Consider the following 15,978-nt stretch of genomic DNA (forward strand, 5'->3'; position numbering starts at 1 on the left):
TTTTTATACCATGTTTAGATGGCTTTCATCTCAAGTAAGAATAGGAATCTCCTTGCTACTACTCCCTCCGCCCCAATGAAGTTCTGAGAAAAAACTATTATCAAGGGCAGAACTATGAGTATATAGAAAGGTGGGCTATAGGCTATAGCCCAGGTCAGCTTTGAAAAAAACGAAAATTTCATATGTAAAATGTAGCACAAATAGCCCACCAACCCATTTTAGGCAAGCGCAGATTATATTCCTGGTTCTGCTCCTGCATATTACTACAAATTACCAAGCAAAATCCAAAAAAGCAAATGAAAGATATGAAAACTTAAAACTGTTGGACAAAAGCATAAACAAAATAGTATATTATAAATCTTCCACAACCATCCAATAAATACATATTCTTATATTTTTCTTTGTTCCTATTTGATAGGAATAGGAATAGGAACATGAATTGCTCTGTTTATGTCATGAAGTAGTTCTGTGGCGGAGTCGAACAGGTTACTGGAGTTGAAAAACATGTAAAACACCCTCAAAATGGACAAATGAAAGTGGTTGCATGTCTTGGGCAAATCATTGAAGCCATCCATCAAGGCCTGCTCAAGCAACTCTTTCTTCATTTCGTCAAGTATTTCCTTCACATGCTTGATTGAAGTTTCAGGGCCTGCCTTTGGATTTGCTTTCGAATGCAATATCACAAAGTTCTTCTTCCCCACCTCTAGTTCTTTCTGCAAATTAACAACAAATTAAGAAATTAATTAAAAGCCTCGTTTGGGATTGTGCTGTTAGGATTTTGTTGGGCTTTAATTGACTAGGATTGTGCCTTTGTTTCTAGGCTTTTAGGCCTTTGTGCTTATTTGCTTGGGTTTCTCCCATATTATTCGGGCTTTTAGGTCTTTAGGTGTTTGAGCTGCGCCCCATATGTTGTATGGACCTGTCCATTTGGGTGTTTCCTTGGTTGACATCTTGCCAATCAAGGAATTAGGTCTCGGACTAGGCACATGATTAGAAATATGATGCCTTCTCTCATTGTCCTTTTAATCTTTGCAACATTTGCAAAGATTAATAAAATTTCTTTTCGCTGTTATAAAAAAGAAGAAGGCCTCTTTTAGAAATTGTAGCATGAAAAGAAACTTATTTGTGGGTAAATTGTACTTAATTGGGCTGCCCGCAAGTGGGCGGTAAAATTTGGCTCACAGCATAAAGAGAAACTTATTTGTGGGTTAATTGCCCCAGAGCTGTAGCTCAAGCGATTGTGGGTAGCTAGGCACTCAGGTGCCAATGTATGAGGTCTTAGATTCAAGTCGATAGAATGATACTGGCTTACCGTATAGTAGTAATGTAACTCTAGTAACATATTAAAATCCTATCGTCTGGCAAGAAGAAACAATTAAAAGAAGTTAGCTAGTAATTTAGTTTACCTGATAGCTCTGAATGTCATTCAACAAACGAGATGAAGCCATGAGCAATTTGGTGATGCTCTGATAGTGATCAGATTTGAGATCATAGTTGAGGAAACACAAAGCTGGCATAATCATGGTGTGTGTAGCAATAGAAGTCATGCCCGTTTGAAGATATTCATCCAGTGATGGTAAGTATCCTGTTTTGCTCCATGTAGTCTCCATCATCCATGAACCAAATGTTTCACCCCACTAAAATAAAAAAATAAATCCACAAAATTTTGCCATTATTATTATTTCAAGTTTTCATTTTGATAAGCAATTATTTCAATTTTTCATTGGATTAATTCTCCCTAGTTACGTGGGGATTCTGTACCTTAGGGTCCATTTGATTAGAAATAAAAGGATAATGGAAAATGAAAATGAAAATGATAGAAAGTGATGTTGAAAAGACAAATTATTTGCTTGCATGTTTGGTTGTAATAAAAACTGGGAAATGATATTGGCACTCCAAAAATTGATGTAGACACTCCAAAATCAGTGTAACACCAAAGCCACTTTTCTTTGTTTTTTGGAGCGTCTGCATCAATTTTTGGAATGCCAATATCATTTCCCTAAAAACTTCTAAATATTTTCCATTATAGAGTTTGGTTACGATGAAAGTCACAGGAAAATATATGTACATTCCTAAATTAACCTTTTTCTATTTTTTGTCATTTGTTAAACACCTAATCTACTCTATTCTAATTCTTAGGCGGCTTGGGGAGAGGGATGTGTACTTACTGGAATTGAACGCTGCCCATGTGTATGAGAGTATAAGAGAGGCATTAACTGCACTCCACTCCACTTGCACATTCCTAAATTAACCTTACATGACTAAAATATATATATAACAACTTCGTTAATAGCAGGTAATTGAAAAAGAATGATATATATATATATATATATATATATATATTTGAAATTCCAATTGTAGAATAACAAGTTTCATGAGAAAGTTACAAATTTGTGTTTTTTGCAAGGAAAATGCATTAATGGGTTGTACATGATTCTTTAATTTCAAGCATTATTTTCTAATTAAACACACAAAAAGTTGATATAATTTTTCTAGGGCGCTGCTATTCGCAGCCTTATATTTTCTCTCATAGCCCGTTAAAAAATTTCAATTATACTCGACAGTTAGTTACCGAAAATGAGATATATTTTCAGCATTCAATTACCGAAATATAATATTTTTTTCAACAGCTATTTACCGAAAATGTATGTTCGGCAGTTGTTTACCGAAAGTTGAACATATTTTCGACATGTAGTTACCGAAATACTATAATCTTGTTTTTAACAGCTATTTACTGAAATGTTATGTATAATTTTCAACAACTATTTACCGAAATGTAGTGGGTTATGGGAGAAAATAAAGGGCTGTGAATAACAGCGTCCTTTTTCTATTTCCATAATTTTCTTGCTAACCAAATGGACCCTTAAAAGAATATGAGAGGCTAAGGCACATTGTGAAATCCCAACGCGGGGCGGTGCAGTGGTGCTGCAATCTCAACCGTTCAAAAGGCACATTGTGAAATCCCAACGCGGGGCGGTGCAGTGGTGCTGCAATCTCAACCGTTCAAAAACGTTTTGAATGGTCCGAATTTAAAAAAAAACTCTTCCCAAGGAAGTTTTTTTAAAGTCCGGCTCATTGATTGCTGAGACAGATAGTCCAGATGGTGCACAACACTACCCAGGTTCACGAAATTCCTGATCACAGTCTGCATTACATGTTCTTGACTGTACTTTTAATTAAATGGATAGAATTCAAATAGCAAATTCAATCACGCTGATAAAAAAAAAATCTTACCAAATGACGAAGGTTTTCCGTGATGTCGATTCCGTATTGCTGAACGTGGTTTTCAGCAATTTCACTCACGATATCCTCAAGGCCACGAAAAATAATGTCACCATGTCCACTTAAGCCTTTTCCATCCCATCTGCATGTTATTAACAGAAATGTGAGAAGAACTCGATCGAATTGTTCGGCGCATGATTATGTGAATCATTGTGAATCTATTTCTTCAAAATAAATGCTATCCGAATATCTGATCAACTTAATTTTGTTGCATGAATAATCTACTCGGTAACCGTGGAGGAGAGAGAGAGAGAGAGAGAGAGAGAGAGTCGTTGTAGTATTGTATAAGAGAGAGAGAGAGAGAGAGAGAGAGAGAGAGAGAGAGAGAGAGTCGTTGTAGTATTGTATAAGTCAATAGACGTTATTTTTCTGAGTGAATGTTGTGTCTCCACCTGGCCCACCTCCCATCACCGGTTCATCGTAATGGTCGCAGAATTATTGGCCCAGGGCTTAGGGATAATACATCTATCTATCTATATATATTCAAAAAGAGAGAGAGAATTAACATTCCAAATCATTAACCTTTGAACGGCTTGAGTCAAGGCGTTCAAGTCGTCTAAAGAGCCTTCCATGTCGTAGAGATCGTCGGCAACTGTAACGAGTATGGAGCTCTTCGCAACTAGAATTCGGACCGTGGAATCCAGCGGGAGGCAAGTGCTGGAGGCAATTGCGAAGTAGCAATAGGCTGTTTTCTCCCTCCCAAATCCCATTTCACTTAGTCGCCATTCCTTTGACCACCTATACTCACATATAGACTCATAAAGCCAAAATTAAACACAATCTTCTATGATACTTATATATAATCCATTTGAATAGAGAAATTGAAAAAGTACAAGGAAAAAAAAAATCATATTTGGAAACAAAATTCGGAGAAAAGAAGCTTAAATTTATCTTCTGATGCGAGAGGATTGATCGACCATACCTTGTGAGTTCCTCCAATTCTTTCCTGTAAATTGATTGCCGATAATTGTAATTCTCCACAGCAAGTTGCATTAGCTTGTCATTGTGGAGACATGATAACCTAGTTACAGATTTTTAATCGAAATTTCGTTATTTGATTAATAATTCATATTATTGCAACATTATTCAACAAATAAATCATGAATATGGTTATCGTAGACGATCGATCATATACCTATCAAACGAGGCCTTTTCGATCCATAGGGTGTCAATTTTATTTTGTTCAATCCACATCCTATGATCGAGATGATCAAGTCTAGCGATCCATGGATGCCTCAATTCATGCTCAATCTGTTTATATATATAACAAATTACAAGGTCAGCTTAGGAATAAGTAAAAAAAAAAAAAAAAACTTCAAGAGAAGGAAAGGTAGGTTAAAAATTTGCGAGTAACAGTAGTAGGAAGGTATTGTGAACTCTCTGAGACTCTCTGAATGTTCTCTTTTTTTATTGTACTGATTTTCTCTCTTATTTTATTTTATTTTTATCCTTGTACTGGAATGATTTTCTTTTGCCGATAAAAAAAAAAACTTTGTCCTTTTTGGTTGCTGTTCTCAAATAAACTTAATTTTCCGTCACACTATTCGAAGACTCTTTTCGAGAACAAAAAACTCACTGCGTTTCCACTGGGTGTTCATTTTTTTAGCGAGAATGGGTTCACAAGATTTTATAAACATTTCGATGTTCGAAGAAAATCAAAACTTTAAAAGAAGAAATGCGAATATATATATGTTTTTTGCTCCGGAGATATTATTGAATAAATCAGAATAACGTACCACCCTTTGAAAATTCAGATCATCCTTTACACTTTTGAGCTTCAAGGATTTTTCAAGCAATTTCTTTGAGAATAACTTTGCCTCTTCTGCTTCATATTCCCTTGAAAACATATGCTCTGTGGCTCTGTAAACATTATACAATGCACCTATGAAATATTCAAAGTTTCTTTCCACATGAACCCTTATGTCTTCGTCATATAGAAACCAACAAAAGCTCCCTGCACCATCAAAACGTTTTTAGTTAGTCAAATTGAACAGGAAAGATTTTGGGTGGCCCAGATTATTCTACAGCGCTATGGTAGGTACCACCTCCAGAATAAATACGAGCAACCCAGTAATTTTGTTTGCGTTTCATAATGCATTTTCGTTCGCGTTTCGAGGCAATACTAAAAAATTTCGATTGAGGCTTACTTGGTGTTACACTATAGCCTTGCATTCGGAGCAGACGAAATGCTAAAGAGTCCTTGTATATTTTTTCCGGCGCTAAATGGAGGTCTATTTCCCGCGATTCTTGATTCTTGTAACTCCTGCATGATTTTTAGTTACAAGGGTTAAAAAACAGAGGATCGAACAGCGTTGGTTAGTTTAGGAATTGAGTAATATTGAAATAAGGTGTTCTACGCGCGTACCGGTAAATACGTTCCAAAATTTCGTCAATCTCCTTGGTGAAGTGCTCAGCCAGCCCCAGTCTTTGTATATGGTTAACCAAACAAAGCCTCATTAGCTCTCCATCAACAGGGTAGGTCGTTGGAACTGCATATAAAAATTAGTCAAAGTTGAGAGTTTGTTACCTTACGTTCTTTCGCATATGCTAACAACATATAATTACGTACATATATATATCTTCATTTTCATGTAATTTCAGCTGTAGAATCACACATTAGCCTCTTTCCGAAAGGAATCTTTTGTGCAATCACGTGACTGACATTATACGAGAATAGAGATGCATGCATTTTTTGCCCAAATGACCTGAGGCAATGGTTTGTGTAGCTTTAATATAAATTATGTGCATGTGTGGGAGTGAGGTGTGTATTGTGATTTCTATTTCTGTTAAAAGATTACTATAAGTAGAGTTTGTTTGAGTGGTAGTGTGTGCAACTTTTTTGGGGTTATACATTAGAAGAATTTATGATGACCCAATTAAGTCCTGCTCAACTCATTAATAAGGGTACATCTTGTTATGACAGCCAGAAGTAGAGAATAAACCTAAACCGATTTTGATAAGGAATTCTAGTCACTTTCCAACACATGTCAACTTTTTTATTTGCATAAGAGTTGAATCCACAAGTTCATCGTACGTACGCAAGGGCAGACCATTTGGCAAAGTGTGTGCAACTTGATTCGTCATAGACACGTGGGATGTAAATAAATGTACCTTTCTCTATGTTTTCTTCACCAACAGCACCCCATGTTTTGAGTGCTACAAGGCAAGCAAGAGTGGAAGGAAGGCCATCAATGGTTGGAATCCCATCCTCTCCCCAAAACCCCTCTTCTCTCTGGTTATTGACAATCCACTCCAAACAACCTTTGAACATGGGAAAACTAGTTCCTTGTTTGGGGTGATCAGGAACCATAGCTAACCAAGCAGTAGTCTCGTAAGCAGATGGAGAAACAAAGGAGAGAGGATCAAAAGGTGATAAGAAAATCTCTTGCTTGATTTGGGTTACCAAAGCTTGAATTCGCGAGAGCGAGGATTCCATGGCTGAAAAAAAAGAGAAAAACTGAACTAATTAAACCCGATTTTGCTTCGGAGGAAATTGTGAAATGGGGTGAGCATATATCATACATGAATCAAGCAAGCTATTTATAGAGAAAAATGATCAGAGATCTTAGAATGTATGCTCCCAAAATTTTGACAAGTCCGCGACTCTAGTTGGGGACCGCGGGAAACGTGAACAATGTTTTCAAAATCAAATTCATGTTGTCCCCTGCATGCAGTACCATACATACAGGGACGAAACCATGATTTTGTAAATGCAGGGACCGAACTATGGACAAGATTTTTGAAATTTTAAGGTTAAGAAATCTAATAGTTTGTTTGGTTTAGATTTTGAGAGAGGTTTTTGGAGTAGTAAGTGGAGAGAGATAGAAAGAGGAATGAGATAAATAATTGAAGAAAAAACTTATGGGAGATCGTGACGCCGAAAGAAAAATTGGGTTTTGGATCCAAAACGAACACATTTTTAAAGGATTTAAATGTCTAAATAGCACTTAATACAAAATATAATATTTAAGTGTTATTAACAAACAAAAAAATTACTAATTTTAATATTAAAATTAAAAAAAAAACTCACCCAAAACAATGCGGGAACCGTGGCCCCCATATGACCACACATAAATCCATCATTGCATACATATGACTTAAAGTCGATATATATTTGACACATTTGTTGTCGTTTTGTAACATGACCTAATAATTGAAGTTGCATCTATCTGTTGATTTGTGGGGAACGTAATATTGCAATAATCGATGTGCCAATCGTGCGTGTTGCTATATATATATATATATATACAGAAATTTTCAAGTAAGGACCTTAAAATAAGGACCTTATATGCGGACCTCCCATTTCTCGCCTTTCCCGATCCGATATCGATGATCCGAGCCGCTCAATATGATCAGAACGTGATTTTAAGGGTACCCGCGTGAAATTGGCAAAAAAAATGACCGGAAAGGGCTTGATTTGAGCAATTTTTATTTGAAACGTTAGATAAAAAACAAACAAAAACTGCTCGGATGAAGCCCTTCCCGGTCTTTTTTTTGGCTGATTTTTTGTGGGACAAAGTGAGCTTCCATTTGATCGGAAAATGGAAGTCCTTATATATATACACAAACAAAAACTGTATATATATAATAAGGTAGTCCTTCTATTAAGCTCAGTTTGTTTGGACGTAAAATACTTTCTGGTAAAATATTTTATCCATTTTCCATTGTTTGGCTAGAAAAAGGAGAAAAATATTTTCAAGGTAAAACATTTTGCACCTACGGGACGATTGTTTTCCTCTAATGTTAGCCGTAAGTCATTTTTGCATTTCACCCCAAATGGTCTGATATTTTTCAAAACCACATATTCCATTGCCTTCTTCTCTCAAATCACATATTATTACATCCAAATATATATATATATAGAGAGAGAGAGAGAGAGAGAGAGAGAGAGAGAGAGAGAGAGAGAGAGAGAGAGAGAGAGAGAGAGAGAGAGAGAGAGAGAGAGATTACTCAGTTACTCAATTAAAATATTTTTAAAAAGGCCATTGTGTTGGGAAAAAAATTTCATGTGCCAATCAAATACCGAAAAATAAAACTTTAAAGTTTATTTTTTGTAAAAATATTTTACGTTACAAAATATTTTACATCGAAACAAATAAAGAATATGTAACTGTTAGGGGCAAAATGTAAAATCACTACCACACAAGGGCGGAGCTATGTTGGGGCTCGGCACCCCGGCTTCCCAAGCGTAGTTTAAAATTTTTTAGTTTGTATATACCTGAATTTGAACATTATTGATAATTATTCTTGTATAACTACTTATAATCTTAATAATTTTGGTTTGGTTTGATAAAAAATCGGTTATTTTGGTAATGATTGGAGAGAGATAGAGAGAGATGAAAAAGTAATAATTAGAGAAATATGATAATTATTGGAAAAAAAAGTAGGGTAATGATTGAAAAACTAAACTAAAACTAAACTAAACTAAGAACCGAACACAACCTTTACATTCTCATTTCTCAATTTCTTTTGTAAATAAAAAATAAGCACGTGACAGTTGAGGTAGCCTAAGATAAAAAATTAAAATGATTGCTATACTTTAACTGCATTCGGCTGGAATCATTTCAATGTTTAAATGTAATGTGTATTGAAAAGCAAAAACCTTATGATATAATAAATATATATTCCAATAAAAAATTAGAAAATTATAATGCCGTTATACTTTCTTCTAGTGCCATGAAATTTATTGTGCATTGACCATCCCTATTTGCTTTCTACTTAGGACACTTTTTCTCATCAAATCCACCTCCCCCCCCTCTCTCTTCCAAAGATCAAACTCCTTGTACGAATGCAGGTAGAATACTTCTTCCTTTAATTTAAAAAGAAAATCAAGAAACAGACATCAATGAAGAAATCTAGAATACCTCTGTTAAATATGAGAAATGTTGTATTTTGATCGTATTATCAAACATAATTCTAGCATGCTTTTATATAGGCTATATTATTCTCAGTCACTAAGAAATCTAAACCAAATAGAAAATATGCATTATAAAGAAATCAGCCAAACTAGGAAACATGAATATAATAATAGAACCTACAAAACATGATAACATAATATTCAGAAATATTATGTTAACATCCCCTTGATGAGCACCCAATATTGTAGATATTTAGTGCGACTAATTCCGTTTTATGTTATTTTATTTTGCATTTATTTAGCTTTTATAGCGATATTGCACATAAGGTGTGTTTTTAGTGTTTTCAGGTAAAACGTGTGAATAAGGTGTGTTTTGATGCCATGGATGGCTCAAGTGCTTCTAAGTACCCGAAGACCCTGTTAGCCCTTTAAAATCTGTCTAAGTATGAGAAAAATGACTTTCCGAAAAAGTATCGATTTTCGAGATTAAAAATGGCGGTAATTGATCTTTGAATTTTTCTAAGAGTAACTACAAAATTGCAAAGTTTTATTTGAAGAGCAAGGTCATGTTTTGAGTCATTTTCTCTTGAGAAAAACGTGCAGTTTTTCATTTTACACTAAAAGTGAGGGGTTGACATTTTGATTTAATTGAAATCTTGAAATTCTAGTAATGCCATTATTTTCAAATGGGGGGTACTTTCTTATTTTTATTAAATAAATTAAAGTAAAGAAAATGTAAAAAAAAGGTTTAAAATGGAGTATTTAGAGAATGAAAATAAGATGCTGAGGAGCTGTGAAGCTGCTGGGAGCTATCTGCTGAAGCTGAGGCCAAGATGAAGGGATAACACTATGGTATCGATACAAAAATAGTTGTATCGATACGGGAACGAAACAGAGAGCAAGCTAGGCTTCAGCGTATCGATACGTGAACTTTTGTATCGATACGGGTACGCTACGGGGAACTTTGGAATGCAGCCAAAACTACTCGGTATCGATACAGAAACTGTTGTATCGATACGGGAGGCTTTCCGACAGCTTTTTGACAGATTTCAACTTTCCATTAGTGGAAACTTTCCATTAGTAGGTACCTTTTGGGATATTTTGCGTGGAGAGAGAAGGTTTCTTGTATAAATACTCCTCTTTCTCACTTGTAAAGGGGAGGTAGTTAGTTTAGTTGCTTTAAGTTCCATAGTTGTTCTTCAAGTTCTTAGCTCTAATCATTTTAGAACTCAAGTAAGTATTTGGTTTCGTTTAGTTTGTCGTGTATTAATGTTGTAGCTACGGATTAGATTCTTCTTTAAATCAAGTTTATTTTCGTTTCCGTCGGTTAAATATCATGTCTCATTTTTCTATTATGTTTTGTTCTATAGCTATGGTTGAGTAGTCTTTTGGCTAAGTCTTGGGCTAATCTATCCCAATAATTTAGGATGTTATTTGTTCTCGGAACCTTCAGGCTTAAAGCATGGTTTTCGGAATTGGATTAACTTAACCATTTTCGGTCTAAACGAGGGGTGTTAACTTCTTAATATGCCGTTTAGTCAAGCGGTCTTGGCACGAGGTATGCCTAGAGCTCGTGGCCTCCTACGTGTTAGATTCATTAGAAAAACAAGTTGGTTTGATTTCTTTAAACGTAGTCTTTAAAGCTAAATCTTTCGAGTGAGAGCGTGCGGTCGTGACTCTCACTTGAGTTATATTCGGGAATCGATAACGGCCTAAGTTAAGGGATGGATGATCCCTAGGCTTGCCTCTTTTAAGTTAATTAATTTTTTTTTCTAGTCTTTTGCCTTAGTATTTCTTCTTTCAAAGCAAAATCGAAAGTTGGCCGTCTTAAACGCCGAAATCCTTACAAACTACAATCCGATTAAGCTATCTCTGAATCCCTGTGGTATGATCCCGGTCTTGCCGGTTTATTATGCTTCCAACGATCTAGCTTTACGCTTGGGGTTTTCCAACCTTATATTTGAAAGCGAGGTTGCGGAGCTAAGCACCCCCCTCAAACTCAAGTGGATCTATCAACTTGAGTTTGAAAAAGCCAAGAGAAACCCGGAGCAGTCATGCCAAGTCAAGCCAAGCCAAGAGAAATCAGAAGACGCCAAGAAAGAGAAACAGCCAAGAGAGCCAAAAACAGCCATGAGCAAGAGAAGCCATGCAGTAGAGATTTGAGATGAAATTCGAATGCACGAGCCGGTTACATATTACTACCAGTGCTCGACAGACGGCGACAAAATTTAGGCCCGCCTGCTGAGAGTGAAAATTCCACAGGGCCTAGATCTTATAGCTCTGATGCCATATTAAATATGAGAAACGATGTATTCTTGATTGTATTATCAAACATAACCATAACATGCCTTTATATAGGCTACATTGTTCTTGGTCACTAAGAAATCTAAACCAAATAGGAAACATGCATTATAAAAAATCAACCTAACTAGGAAACATGAATAATAGAACCTACAAAACATAGTAACATAATATTTCTGAATATTATGTTAACAACCTCTTCCGTTAATTTAGTAAGAAAGTTAGAACCACTTTCTAAAAAAAAACCAGAAAGTACATAGAGGGAAGAATGAATAGGGAAATTGTATAATAGAACCTAGTTTTGTCAATTTTCTCCCCCTCTTCTCACACTACAATTTATTCTATTACCAAGACCAGCGACGGCGATCTAAGACGTCCTCCTCCACTGAAAAAAGTTTTTGATGACATTTGATTGTCTACGGGAGAAGTGTTTAAATCTGGACGACTGGATCCAGGAATGACCACAAAAGCAGGTGCGAATCAATCGAAGAAGTGGTGGAGGACGATTGAAAAGTTTGAATCGATTGAATAAGGAAATTAATAAGCGCAGAGGGTCTAGGGATGAGAAGTGGGTTTGTGTGGAGTTTGACTGTAGGGCCAAGGAGAAAAGCCAAATGCAGTAAATGGGGGCAAACTTGGCTGACCCAAAGAAGTGGTCATGGCATTAAAAGAATTAGTTGTGGCATTAGGGTCACCCAAAAAATATATGTTTATTAAGTCAACCCCGCATTCAAAATTCTGGTTCTGTCACTGCTCCCACACCAACCGCTACACGGCTACAACCCACGTTTCCCTCAAAACTGCTACACGGCTAATGGTTACAACCTACGTTTTCCCTCAATATCCCATTGCTCCTCATCTCTTTTCTTCAACCAGTGGTTATCCTCTCACGCCATTAGAACATATACTGGGGAAATAACCGCTGACTCTTCGTTCCCACTTCAATGTGCCATATGCCTATGGATTTGAGCGATTTTTCACTGCTTGCACACGCATCGCATTTGCCCCAAACGCTAGTGTTTATATCCGTTTTTGGCACCAAACCTTGGGCCCGTGTTGGAGGGTCATTTAATTAAATATTAATTAAATTGGGCCGATATTTATGAGTTTCTTGGACTTAAAATTAATGGGCCACATTAATTTTGTGGTTTGGAGCAAGACCCGATTAATTAAATTTCAAGTGAAGCAAGTTACACCGAATAATTTTCCTTAGAGGTGGATTTATTCGGAGATGTGCACACATGGAAAAACTAGAGATTAACTGTCGGCCATATCCATCCAAAAATGGAGACAGTTATTGATACATGGGTGATTAGTTTAATTAAAAAGAAAAATGGCAAACCATGTTCAGTTGGTTTTCCCTTCAACTGCTACCCATGATCTAAAGTTGCTGGAGAAGGGCCTGACTTCATGGGATTTTTGGGATAGATGGCAACAAGAAGAGCAAGCCTGTTAACTGCTTCATGAGCCGTGGAACTACCTTGGGTCTATAAATAGGAGTTTCAACGGATTATTTTGGGGTTCAACACCTCAAAATCCAGCGCTTAAATCAAAGTCTTTCCAGCGAAACAACTATATTTACTTTTCTTGTACCAACTCAATTACTTCATCAAGTAATTCGAGTTTTTTTATCTTTCTGTTGTACGCAAAATTTTATTATTCTGACATAATGAAGTTCTTTTTTATGTTCTTTACTTTTTCTCATACGGTTGGAAAATTCTAAGTCCACTATTGTTGTGGCAAACCACGAACCTCTTGTGGCCTCACCCTTTGGGTCACACACAATCGCATCACATACGAAGTCAGATCGAGGCGCCCTCGCCTTTCATATGTTGGACGTCGACAAGTCCGGCACGCCCGCGCTCATACCGCACACGTCATTTGATTTTTCGCTCACACCTACCCGGTGGAAAAGTGGAAAACAACTAGTTTATTTTAACGGCCGCTTCTCTAGCAACTAACCACCTCCGTACACAGAAATTATATATACTTATCTAGGAAGGGGGTGCCCCATTTTTGGTCCAAAATATGGAGGCCTAAGGCGGCGGCCTCTTGGGCCTCCCCATTGGGCCGGCCTGAGCACAGAACCACACTCTGGTCACCATTGATCAAATTAATTCCAGATAATGAAATTTATTTGTGTGGGCGACAATGGTGCGTAGTGGCGGTGTAGATAATTAAATATCGTGAAGAATGAAATTGATGGTTTTGCTGTTGCTGTTTCGGATTGCTGAGTTTTGGCACAAATGGCTGGTGATTCTCAGGGATTCAAGGAGGTTATCATGGGGTTGTTCTGTTCTTTGGGATTTTTAGCTCCTGGGGCCTCACTCCCCTTTGTTGGAGGTTTGTGTTTTAAAATCTCCTCCTTTTGTGGTTGTGTTTGGCCCATTGCCAATCCTCCTTTATTTGGGTTTGGGATGGCGTGCGATTGCCTGACATGTTTTTTCTTAGTTGTGATGTCGTTTAATCCGTGTTTTCTTTGGTTTTTTGTTTCCATATATCTTCAAGGATTAATAAACTGTTCCTTTGTGCAGTTAAAATTAGTACAAACCCTTGGAGCCACCCATGCGTAAAAATCCTTTGGATTAATAAATTCTTCTAGTGTTAATTCATGCGGGGTTTTGTTGTAACTTTAATTGAGTTCCATATATGCTAATGAACAATTAGATTTTCTTTTTGAATGTTTTTTTTCTTACTCGAGATAGATGTCTAGCCTACTCCTAAGGAGATGGAAACAGGGTACCGCTTAGCGGTGCATGGGTAAGTCCAAATGATATCAACCACCACACCAAGCACTTGTGCTTCTGGTGAGAAACGAACTCTCATCTTTTATGTGAAAGAGGTGAGGAAGCCCCTTTGATTACAAGCCCGTTGGCTTTTAAAGATCGAACAACTAGATATTGATGCTCCAAAAATTAGTCAAGTTGCACATAAACTGACACTTAAAAACATGTGGTGTGTCCGTGTCTAGCATGTGTCGCATATCGACACTCCTCGGAAATTCTCGGACACGTGTCTGATGCTCATTTTTCGTTTCCATTATTAAAATATGGAAATCTTTTTTCGGACAAATGTACTCGGACGCTCTTTGTGCAACATATATGTCCGACAGTTCCTTGGTGCCTGGGTGGCTACCGGCTATGACAAAAACATAACTATGTAATTAACATTTCTTGAACATTTACTAACATGTAGTGCTTGTTCGTTTGGGGTACTCAAAATTTATGCGTACGATTCCTATTAAATTTTTTCTATCTCTCTTTCCACTCATCATACTTTAAAACCTCATTCAAAACCCAAACCAAACAGGGTCACTCGCAATTAACATAGATTCCGGAATTTGACACATCAATATTTTTTTTTTTTATTAATGTTAGAAAAGAAATACAGAGATTAAAAGAAGTGCAAGAAGCCAACCAAAAATCCCCAACACATCACTATGATATACAAAACTGAAAAAATAGTTATCCTTAAGACCAATTAATAAAGTTTAAATTCAATGTATATGGTTCAGATACGTTTTTAATCTTTGACCGGTAATAGTTTGTTTTTAATCCGAACCGTTCAAAACACTTTTGGACGTGCAAGATTGAGCGTCGTAAATCTTATTTGTGGAGGCTCTGTAAATAAATTTTTCTCTATTCGTATATCTTATACATCCGTACGTATTCAATTATAGACATATATATGGTGATACATATACACTGTTACACATTTAGATATTTTTAGACACTGGAAAGTATCCCAAAACATCTGCGTCATACGTTTTAGAGAAATAATTTATCCGTGTATCCGTATCATATAGTATCGGTATCTGTGCGAACTTCAATTAAAAGATGAGACACTTTGATGAACTTGGGACTTATAAAGGAGTTTTGGTGACAGGGTTCATATATAAAATAACGTGTGCACACTTAAGAAAATCACAAAATTAAGGTCATCTACAATGGTATAATCAAAAGTCAATTGTTGTTAAAGTTAACAATATTGGTGCAAAATATGGCTTACAATGATATAATTAAACTTAACAACATTCTTAAAAATAATCAAATTATGGGCTTTGAATAACCAAAAATAGCAACATTTTTCAATAATCAAATTTTGTGGACTTCACACCATATAAGTTAATTGGTTCCAAAATTTGTATACAACTGTGTTTCAACCAGTATTTTCTAATTCTTCACCTGCTCTATATTTTCTTCATTTCACCCACAAATTATTTCTTTCTTTCTCTCCAAAAGTGAAGCTCATATCTCTCGATCATCTGCAATTCAACTCATCTTTGCCGAATTAAGATATTTTACTCTTCTTCCCCGTTTCTATTTTATTCCTTTTTCGTTCCTCTCATGTGGTTGAGTACATGAAAAACCTTGCATTCTTTTTCACATTCAAGAACACTAGGAAGAACACCATATGTTCGATATATTTTTGCTCAAAAAAATGTAATTGAGGGAAGTGAATGGAGAGAGAGAGAGAGAGAGAGAGAGAGAGAGATTATAGTGAACCCCTTATTTTGGTTATGGACTAGAAGTGACTAT

At 36.3% G+C, this 15,978-nt stretch overlaps 1 protein-coding gene across 1 annotated transcript; it reads right to left on the minus strand.

The window, feature by feature from the left end:
- Nucleotides 1-335: 335 nt before the first annotated feature.
- Nucleotides 336-6,790, minus strand: LOC131312780 ((E,E)-geranyllinalool synthase-like). The gene is made up of 10 exons (XM_058340758.1): nt 6,394-6,790; nt 5,648-5,771; nt 5,430-5,545; nt 5,019-5,236; nt 4,418-4,533; nt 4,205-4,303; nt 3,805-4,020; nt 3,235-3,364; nt 1,407-1,637; nt 336-713 (listed from the first exon to the last, which is right to left on the minus strand). Exons 1-10 carry the CDS (start codon nt 6,716-6,718, stop codon nt 408-410), a joined length of 1,881 nt encoding a protein of 626 aa, XP_058196741.1. The 5' UTR covers nt 6,719-6,790; the 3' UTR covers nt 336-407.
- Between the last annotated feature and the right edge of the window lie 9,188 nt (nt 6,791-15,978).

Source organism: Rhododendron vialii, chromosome 13a, assembly GCF_030253575.1.
Source record: "Rhododendron vialii isolate Sample 1 chromosome 13a, ASM3025357v1".
NCBI lineage: Eukaryota > Viridiplantae > Streptophyta > Magnoliopsida > Ericales > Ericaceae > Rhododendron > Rhododendron vialii.

Excerpts from the sequence above, each read along its gene's own strand:
- LOC131312780 (XM_058340758.1), bottom strand. The coding sequence starts at position 6,718 with ATGGAATCCTCGCTCTCGCGAATTCAAGCTTTGGTAACCCAAATCAAG. Across the intron at positions 4,304-4,417 it reads GAAAAGGCCTCGTTTGATAG|GTTATCATGTCTCCACAATG; the intron begins GTATATGATCGA and ends ATCTGTAACTAG. Across the intron at positions 3,365-3,804 it reads TTGACTCAAGCCGTTCAAAG|ATGGGATGGAAAAGGCTTAA; the intron begins GTTAATGATTTG and ends AATAACATGCAG.